Source organism: Haliotis rufescens, unplaced genomic scaffold (genome assembly GCF_023055435.1).
Source record: "Haliotis rufescens isolate VD_foot unplaced genomic scaffold, xgHalRufe1.0.p SCAF_11, whole genome shotgun sequence".
Classification (NCBI taxonomy): domain Eukaryota; kingdom Metazoa; phylum Mollusca; class Gastropoda; order Lepetellida; family Haliotidae; genus Haliotis; species Haliotis rufescens.
In genome coordinates this window covers 30,138,885-30,149,843 of record NW_025963791.1, presented here as the reverse complement: position 1 = coordinate 30,149,843, position 10,959 = coordinate 30,138,885, and the positions used below count along the sequence as shown (strand labels likewise).

General features: G+C 39.7%; 1 protein-coding gene across 1 annotated transcript; it reads left to right on the top strand.

The window, feature by feature from the left end:
- Positions 1–1,673: 1,673 nt before the first annotated feature.
- On the top strand, positions 1,674–9,533 carry LOC124152241. The gene is made up of 2 exons (XM_046525111.2): positions 1,674–1,729; positions 2,402–9,533. The coding sequence occupies exons 1-2, from the start codon at positions 1,674–1,676 to the stop codon at positions 9,531–9,533; spliced, it is 7,188 nt and encodes a 2,395-aa protein (XP_046381067.2).
- Positions 9,534–10,959: the final 1,426 nt, after the last annotated feature.

The following is a 10,959-nucleotide window of genomic DNA, read 5'->3' as shown; positions in this document are numbered from 1 at the left end:
TAGTGGTTAAAGCGTTCGCTCGTCACGCCGAAGACCTGGGTTAGATTCCCGACATGGGTACAATGTGTGAAGCCCATTTCTGGTGTCACCCGCCGTGATATTGCTGGAATATTGCTAAAAGTGGCGTAAAACTCGCTCACTCACAATTAAGATCAATGCTTGCCGTAAGAGGCGACCAACGGGATCGGGCGGTCAGGCCGTCTGACTTGGTTGAAGCATGTCATCGATGCTCATTATGTTAATCACTGGATTGTCTGGTCCAGACTCGATTATTTACAGACTGCTGTCATATAGCTGAAATAGGGGGCACGGGTTGCCTAAGGCGCCGCAATTTGCTGTGCAGAGTTGCGTCCTTTGGGTACGCCAGAATCCTATGATTGTGGGTTCGAATCCCTGTTCGCCCAGGTTATGTTTCTGGGTTTGGCAGCGCCATACCCGTGGTCGTGTGTTTCACCGAAGTGGTAAACATCTGAGACCTGCATCACTTAGGGCTTTCCACCCACATTAAGCTGACATGCCGCGATATAACTGGAATACTGTTAAAAGCGGCGTTAAACCCAACTCGCTCACTCACTCACTATAGTGTTAATCCATCAACCAATGTTCTGACCGATCATTGGATTGTCTGGTCCATTATCGATTATTTACAAACTATCACAGAACTGAAATATTGTTGAATCTGGCCTTAAATAACAATCAAACCTTTACAACAAGCTGAATCTTCAAGTTGGAGATTTGACCTATTGTGCAAGAATTTCACAGTTACAGTAAAGAGTGAAGAAATGTGTGTTGTCAGTTTTTGTATAGTGAAGTTGTCTATCAATGGAGAATCATGCGGGATATTTGCAATTTATTAAAGGGTAAAGAAAACAAGGTGGTGTGTCAATTTCTACACTTAGCAATATTCCCGCTATATGGAAGATTCCGGGGTAGAATAGGTCTTCAGCAACCCATGCTTGCGTTAAAGGTGACTATGCTTGTCGTAATGGGATCGGGTGGTCTTGCTCGCTGACTTTGTTGATGCACAGTTGCTTTCATTTATTTTTTGTGGTTCGATGCATGTCGAGTCTGGACCAGACAATCCAGTGATTGACATAATGAGCATCGATCTACCAAGTCAGTCAGCCTGACCACTCGATCCCAGATTCAGGCCTTCATACTGAATACAGATAATACATATTTCCCTTTAATTGGAATTTAACTTGAGGGAAGTTTGAAAATGTAAAAGTTGGTTGGTTGGTTTGTTGTTAAACGCCGCACTCAGGAATGATCCAGCTGTATGACGGCGGTCTGTAAATAATCGAATCTGGACCAGACAATCCAGTGATGGATATCATGAGCATCAATCCTCGCAATATTGGTTGGATGGCATGGATCTACCAAGTCAGCGAGCCTGACCACCCGATCCCGTTAGTCGCGTTTTACGGCAAGCATGGGTTAAGGGATAGAGCTTTACATTTTTAGGTGTTAGCAGTAGAGATCTGGGGTATTAGGTCTTCGGCAACCCATGTCAATCACTGGATTGTCTGGTTCAGACTCGATTATTTTCAGACCGCCGTCATATAGCTGGAATTTTTCTGAGTGTGGCGTCAAAAAACTAACAAAGAAAAGGTGTAAACATTATTCCAGGTGTTGGGCGGGGGGAATTTCATTACTCTTGTTTTGTTTCAGATATGCCACGGAGGAAGGACTGGAGGAAGGTGCAGGCGATGCAGCAGCGGATGGAGGAGTATCACCTCCCTAAAAAAGATACCGGGGAACGAAACCCCGTTAACAAAACACACAAAAATTTGCCTACGAGCAATCAAATGAATGAGCAATTGAGCAATCAAACAAATGAAACCAGTCTCGATACAAATTATCATCAGGGGGAAGCTTACCCTGAACATATCCTTGAACATGATATTGAGGAAGTCAGCCTCGTTAAAACTTGTCATCAAACCGCAAACACTGAACATGTTCTTGAACAAATGCCTGTGAGGGATATTGCAAACCACAAAGATAAGACAAATGAAAGCAACTGTGCATCTACAAGCACTGCAAAAAGTCATGAACAATCCACTGGTAATGCCCAAACATCAAAGCACTTGCGTGTAAATAGAAAACCACTGTGTGTACAAGGAACTTTTCATCAAGGTCACCCTAGATTTGGACAAAACAGTGGTAGACAATGTGTTGCTAACAGCGCATCTGCAATGTTGTTTAACCAGATTTTGGACATTTCCTCATGGGATCGCTATGATCTTGATAACGTTCTATGCATAGGAAATAAACTCTATGGCGATTCATTAGATGAGAGATCATTAACAACTCATAATCCATACCTTCTGGTTTCTGAGATTCGTTCAAACGTGAACCTTTTTGATAAAGAATACACATTCAGTCGTGGTGAATCTTTCAGTGGCTTTGTGCTTAAGGATGTTATTGAAAGTGTAGATACTCCACAAGTCAAGTGTCTCGATACTGCACTTCGCACAGTGTTTTCAGAACATAACTCTACATTTGTGACATTTGGAGGAGCAACATTTGCCGTTACAAAAAGAAACGAGAAATATTATGTGTTTGATTCCCATTCTCGGAACACTGCAGGGTTACAAGTGCCTAATGGGACAAGTATTCTTATGCAGTACACAACCCTCCTTCAGGTCCAGCAACACTGTATGAATCTTGCACGTTCAATGAACCTAAATGCAGACACGCAATTTGAAGTGACAGGCATGACAATCACCTCTGATGTTGAGGCACATGTGAATGATCATGATTTGAGCAAATCTGGAAATCAGCCTGATGATACTGCCAGTGAAACAAATGAAGCTGAACATGATGTGGTACACCTTGATGAACACGAGAATTCCCAAGATGATAGTGTGGAAATAATTAACATTGACCAAAATGCGATGCTTTTCTGCCCAATATCATCAGATGTATGTGAACAGTTGTGCGAACAACTCCATATTCAACATCACTGTTTACCAAAATGTCAAGACCATGAGTTTGGTGTGGAAATTGGTGAACCATGTAGAACAGTTCATATTGAAGGTGATGGCAATTGTTTCTTTAGAAGTTTGTCCTTTGCAATCTCTGGCAAAGAAAACAATCACAGAAAAGTCCGACTGGCTGTTGTGGCACACCTAAGGGAACATGCTGAAAGCTTCCGTCCGTTCTTAAGATCAGGTTATGACTCTGTTGAACAATACATCTCTCAATCAAGAATGTGGTATGTTGGAACATGGGCAACAGAACTAGAAATGTTTGCAGCTGCAAATCTGCTCGGTACTGACATTTGCACATTCACTGATAACAGATGGCTAAGATATCCAAGCAGTCAAATAAACACAGACTCTCCAAACACTGGCAGATGCATATATCTAAATCACGTTGGTGGTTCACATTACGAAGTTGTTGTTTGTGTGAACACTCTTGGTGCCTTGAGAAACTCCTGTACAGACAAATATTGTGAGAAACATTTGAACAGCAGTGTTCGTACAAGGAAGAGAAAAGCTAATCAGCTACCTGTAGATGAGAGACAATCAGTTTTGAAAATACAAAAACTTGATGGCACAGTATCTGTTCATTCTCAGGAAGTGACACCTGCTGAAGAACAAACAAAGAAAACAAACAAAAAGTATGCACGAGCAAAAGCCAAAAGAGAGTATATCCAGGCCAAACGAAAATTGGAGAAAGATATGCCTGAAACATCGATTTTGAATGTGAAACAGAGTAAACTGACGAAAGAGAAACAAAAGTACAACACTGTACCTGAACTCAGAAACAGAAAGAAAGAAGCCAGTTCAAAAAGATACAAAGATGATGAAGCACACAGGGAATCTGTCAAAAACTACAGCCAAAAACAATACGCTGAAGATGCAAAACATAAAGCAACACTTAAAATGTACAGCACTGAGAAATATGCCACTGATTCTGAACACAGGGCAGCAGTCAAAACACATAGCACTGAGAAATATGCCACAGATTCTGAACACAGGGCAGCAGTCAAAACATATAGCACTGAGAAATATGCCACAGATTCTGAGCACAGGGAAACAGTCAAAACATATAGCAGTCGGCAATATGCCAAAGATCCTAAGCACAAGAAAACTTTGAAATCTCGCAGTACTGAGAAATATGCAAAAGATGCAAAACACAGGGAATCGGTTAAATCCGCAAGCATTGCAAAGTACAAAACTAGTAGTGAACATAGAGAGAATTTGAAAGAGAGACAGTCAGCCAGGGTTATACAAATAGCAAAAGAAAGGAAAATAATGGCGAATGTAACAAGATCCTTTGTTGAGAACATTTCTAAAGGTCCAGAATTTGTGTGCTCAGTGTGCCATCGAAGACTTTTCAAAAAACAGGTTGTTCAATGCAAAAAAACTGTGTATGAAAGCAAAGGAAGCAATGTAGCATCTGTATCTGAGAAATGCATCACTGACACTTACCTACACAAATGCACAGACAGTTGTGATGACCAATGTCCGTTTGTCAATTGTCCAGAAGGCACATTGTGGATTTGCTATACTTGTCACAGAAAGCTTTTGTCTGGTAAAATGCCGGGAGAAGCTGTGGTGAACAACCTAAAACTGAGCCCTGTTCCTATGCAGCTACAATGTCTAAATGAACTAGAGCAGCACTTGATTGCCTTGAATATCCCTTTCATGAAAATGATGGCATTACCAAAAGGTGGACAACATGGCGTACACGGACCTGTAGTATGTGTTCCTTCAAACATTGAGAAAAGCACCAGTATGTTACCGAGATGTGACGTAGATGATCAGATGATCAGAGTGAAACTGAAAAGAAAGATAACTTACAAAGGCCATTATCAATATCAGTTTGTCAACAAAGCTCATGTTAAGAATGCCTTAGAATATCTTCAAGCAAACAACAGATGGTATGGAGATGTAAATTTTAATGAAGAATGGGTCAATCCCTTGCCAGTTATTGATGAAGAAGATGAAACTAATTACTCTGATACTGACACTGACACATTACCTGACCTTGACAAGGATAGCTCAAACACACAAATTACTGAGAATAATGCGTCTGAGAAAGAGCATGGCTTACTTTTGAATACATGTCTGCAACCTCTTGATATTGGCCAAGAAGTTCTTGATCAACATTTTGAAAGGATAACCTGTGTTGCACCTGCTGAGGAAAATAATCCTGTCCGAGTATTGACAGACGAAAGCAATGAAGCGAGATCATTTCCAGTTTTGTTCCCTTCAGGGTCATCTACCTTCCATGATGATCGTGAAGAGAGAATAACACTTGCACGTTACCTGCACACACGCCTAATGAATGCTGATCGTCGATTTGCTCAAAACACTGACTACATATTTTATGCTCAGTATCTTTCAGAAATTCAACAAGTTATGTCAAATGTTTCCATTGCAATGCGAAAGGGATCACAGTCATATGGTAAAAATGTTACCGCTGAAAATCTTATAGATGCTGATTCCCTAAGGGGCATATTAAAATGTGATGAAGGATACAGGTTCTTGAAACCCATAAGAGGAACTCCACCATTTTGGCAATCTGCTCAAAAAGATTTATTTGCAATGTTGAGACAACTGGGTGTGCCAACTTGGTTCTGCTCATTCTCATCGGCTGATATGAGGTGGCCAGAAATGATCGAAACAATACTTCGAGGAGAGGGGGATAAACGCAAAGCCTATGAACTTGACTGGTCAGAAAAATGTTTTGTTCTGAGAAAGAACCCTGTGACAGCAGCACGAATGTTTGACCAAAGATTTCATTACTTCTTGAAAGAGGTTATCATGTCTCCTGCAGAACCAATTGGAAAGATAAAAGATTACTTCTATCGTGTAGAATTCCAGCACCGTGGTTCCCCACACACTCATTGCCTTTTCTGGGTTGAGAATGCGCCAAAAATTGATAAAGACAATGATGAAGCAGTAAAATCCTTCATTGACAAATACGTCACATGTGAAATGCCTTCAGTTGAGATTGATGAAGAATTGTACAATATTGTCAACAGTGTGCAGAAACATAGCACAAGACATTCAAAGACATGTAAGAAAAATGGCACAACATGCAGGTTCAATTTCCCTCGTCCACCAAGCAGTGAAACTTTCATTTCACGACCAGGTGGTCAAGATATCAATGGAAAAAATAAAGATGAGCCAAACACCTTGGAACAAACTTGTGAATCTGTCAAACTGATGACCAACATTGATGCAAAAGCAATTTTGAAACTGATTTGGCAAGCACTAACAAATGATGAGCAAACATTTGAGTCAGTTGATGCATTATTCACTGCTGTCGGTATTTCACAAGATATGTTTGAAATAGCATGTGCAACCCTAGCCACAAAAACAAATGTTGTCTTGAAACGCAAGCCAAATGATGTATGGGTGAATCAGTACAATGCAGATCTCCTGAGATGCTGGAACGCAAACATGGACATTCAGTATGTTGTTGATGCCTACTCTTGTGTTGTGTACATCATTTCATATATCTCAAAGGCAGAAAGAGAAATGGGATTACTGTTGAATCAAGCACAAAAGGAAGCAAATAAGGATAATACTGATGCAAAATCTGCTTTGAAGAAAATTGGTGCTGTGTACTTACACAATCGAGAAGTGAGTGCTCAGGAAGCTGTGTTTCGAGTTTGCAATTTGAGATTGAAGGAAGGATCACGTAAAGTACAGTTCATACCAACCGTAGACCCTGTCAGAATGAGTTTGCCTCTCGAAACTTTGAAAAACAAACAACAGAGTGGTGAACTAGATGAAGATGAAATGTGGATGACAAGCATTGTTGATCGATATGAGAGTAGACCCAAATGTGATGAGTTCAATAACATGTGTCTTGCTACTTTTTGCTCAGAATACAGAGTGGTGTCAAAATCTGAAGTAGCGAGGGTGTCTGATGAAAAACGGCATAGTCCACTTGTAACATTGCAAAATGGCCTTGGTCACGTGAAAAAACGTACTCGAACTGATGCAGCAATTATCAGATATGCCAGATTTTCCCGTACAAAGGATCCTGAGAAATACTATCACAGTATGCTGCAGCTATTCTTGCCATATACATTTGATACTCAGTTAAAACCAGCCGCCTTCAATTCATATGAAGAATTCTATCGAACTGGTGCTGTCCAGATTGCAAACTGTCCTGTAGAAACTGTGAAAGACATTGTTGACAGAAACAAAGCCATGTTTGAGCAGGATGCTGAAGTCATTGATGACGCAAAGGACTTGTTTGAACAATCTGGTCAATTGGAAGATGCTTGGGCTCAAATTTGTCCAGAGACTGAATCTGCAAGACTAGAATGTGAAGATGCACATACATGTATGTCCGATGAGGAAACAGAAATTGAATCTGTTAGAAACATGCCTGATTTGCTCCAGACTGATAACACACTATCTAAAACAGAGGTACTTCAGAGTACAGTGTCAAGACAAGAAGCAGAAACAATACTGAGATCAATGAATGAGGAACAAGCTGATGTTTTCTACAAAATAAGACAATGGTGTTTGGATAAAAAGAATGGCAAAAATCCTGATGCATTTAAGCTATTTCTGACTGGTGGAGCTGGTACTGGAAAAAGCCATTTGATCAAGGCAATTTGCTATGAATCTACACGACTTCTAGCCCCCATCCAAAGCAATCCAGATGATATCTCCGTACTTTTGGTAGCTCCAACTGGTGTTGCAGCATTTAACATTAATGCATCCACAATACACAGTGCACTCTCAATTGGAATTGATGCAAAACTGCCATACCAACCACTTGGTGAGGAAAAGGTCAATAGCCTTCGATCAAAGCTGCAAAGTATTCATATACTTATCATCGATGAAATATCAATGGTTGATCACAAGCTGTTATCATACATTCATGGCAGACTAAGACAGATTAAACAAACTTCTGATTATTCGCCATTTGGAAATGTATCCGTGATTGCTGTTGGAGACTTTTATCAGTTACCACCCGTTAAGGGTAGACCTTTATATGTTGGCACAAATGGATATGACCTGTGGAATGACAATTTCTCTGTCACAGAATTGACCACGATCATGAAACAAAAAGACCCTGCATTTGCACAACTTCTGAATCGGTTACGAACACGAAAGAGATCAGAGCCTCTTGAAACAAATGATATCAATATGCTCATGCGACAAGAAACTGGTGAAAACGATGCTGATTGCATTCACATTTTTGCGACAAACGCTCAGGTTGATGAATTCAATGTCACTGCCCTTCATTCTAAATGTACAGATCCAATTTCCATTCAAGCACAAGATTTCTCAAGAAACCTAAAAACAGGAAAGCTTGAAAAGAGAGAAAACCCTCATGTGAAAGTTTATAACTCAGTCTTACAAAAAAGTCTATTTGTAGCAATTGGTGCTCGTGTGATGATCACTAAAAATATTGATACATCAGATGGTCTTGTGAATGGAGTCTTTGGAACTATTAGCCACATATCTTTGAATGATGGTGAAGCATTTCCTTCGAGAATATATGTTGTGTTTGACAATGATAAAGTTGGTCACAAATTACGCAAACTGAAAGGGACAGCATCTGCTTTACAAACAAACAGTACTCCCATTGCACCACTTGAGGAAACTGTTTCAAACAATGGAGGCATCAGACGACAATTTCCACTCAAACTAGCCTGGGCTTGCACCATACACAAAGTACAAGGCATAACAGTGAACAAAGCTGTCGTTTCATTGGGCAAGATCTTTGCAGCAGGACAAGCTTATGTGGCATTAAGTCGAGTATCCTCTCTTGGAGGTCTAATCATTGAGAATTTCAAAGAGTCGGTCATATACAGTCGTGAAAAGGTCGAGGCAGCAGTGTCTAGTATGCCAAAGTTTATGAATGCAAATCAGAAAACATATGATGGTCATGCTACATGTACATTCATTATGCAAAACATTGAGGGCCTTCAATCACATATTCAAGATTTGCAGAATGACCGGAGGGTTTTAGAGGCCGATTTCATTTGCTTGACAGAAACATGGTTATCTGATACACATCCACTTGATGAACCAAAACTTGATGGATTTACATTGCATCATAAACCCAGAGCACAGTCCTATGAATCGTGTGAACCAATACTGATGGAATTAAAGAATCAAAGTCATGGTGGCGTTGGAGTTTATTGTAGTGAAGACACAGCTTGTGAATTTCCTCAGTTTCCAGTATCCAATTTGGAGTATCTGCCATTTTATGTCATGGAACTGCAAGCTCATGTTGTTATCATCTACAGGCCAACCTCATTCAAAGCTGATATTTTCAGGAAGCATTTATTGCAACTTGTTCAGGAACTTGAAAAGCATTCTGCTCGATCGATTATCATGGGTGATTTCAATGAGAATGTCTCTTCGTCATCTTCCATACAGACTTTGATGGAATCGAATGGTTTCACACAAATCGTTTCAGGATCTACCACTGAAAGTGGAACGCTTATTGACCATGTATATGTCCGAGGACTTGAGAATGTATCTGTGCAGATTCTTCCAACATACTATGGTTACCATGAAGCCATTGAAATCAAACTATGAATCAAACTGTAAAAAAGATGAAAGCAATTTGGGTAGGGGGTAGGGGTATGGTATTGACAGGAAGGGCCCACCTGTACATACTGGTACGCCATGTATATACGTCATTGTAAATAATTTGTTTCTTTATGTATATATTTTAACTGACCTGAACCAAAGATGTATTCAGAAAATAATTTGTGTGGCCATTATCATGTTTATTAACCTATGTACAATTCAACTGATTTATGAATTTTCAAGTGTCAATTAGGTGAGGTGATAATGCATTTTGAAAGATGATGAAATTTTACATGTGTCTATTTTAATGTACGACTTTATTATGATTGTGTAATGCTCCTCTTAGCCATGTTCTTGCTGTGTGATGTGTTTTAAATAAAATAGGGAATACTTATCATGCTAATAATCAAAACAAGTTCAGTGAAAGAGTTTGATGACGGCAGCAATCTCCTGTTGTATTATTGTGTGAACAGGTGGTTAAGAAGAAAACATCACTGATTTCTCCACATTGCTAGCGGATTGACCTGAATTGGATCTGAGTGGTTCTGCTTCAACATGTTCTTTGAACGGTAAATGACAATTTTCTAGACTGAAAATTGAATGGATTACCTTGTATTTGAAAACATTTCTCGAATACAGCACATGCCAGTTGAAGAGACATCAATTTATAAGTAAACGAAGAAATTGCAAGATGACGTTTCCTGCAGACTCAATGAGAGTTTAACAGATGACGAATCACTAAGAGACTACCAATACCGTGTCATCTATTACCAAGCATATCTTCTATCAACCCAAACTGTTATCTCTCTGATGCAACCAGTGGGCATCACCTGGTACAAGTAGCAACTGAACAATCACTGTTGACTTGTGGGAGAGTCACAGAATGTCGTGACCTTCACCTTCACTGATGACAAATGTATGACAAGACTTTTTTTGTGATCACTCTCCCTTTAAAGGGATTCCTGGCTGTGAACAACAGTATTTGTCTCCAATTTGTTTGGACCAGTGTTTGAAATGGTACTCCAAAGTCACCATGTCACATCATGAAGTGTTGTCAGTGACTTGTCCAGCACTAGTATAACAGTTGTGAATTCTGGGACAATTCCTTTAGGGTTCATCATTGAAAAAGACATTACAAACTTCAGTTCTTCATTCATCCATGATCAATTTTGTGATCAGAAATCGACCCCTTTCACAATTTTATGTAATGTTGTAATAGATTCAGTGTTCCCTTATTTATTTCCAAGAGGGTATATAACACATAGAATTACCATTGAGAATTTCATCATCTTATGTTTTTCAAGGGCAGTTTTGGTGCAGTAACTTAAACTTCTATCAAGCCATAATTTACTGTCCTTAAGAGTAGTATGTACACCAAAACATGCTACGTGCATGCAGTGATCTATCTTGTGGAACGTGTTATGATAATAAC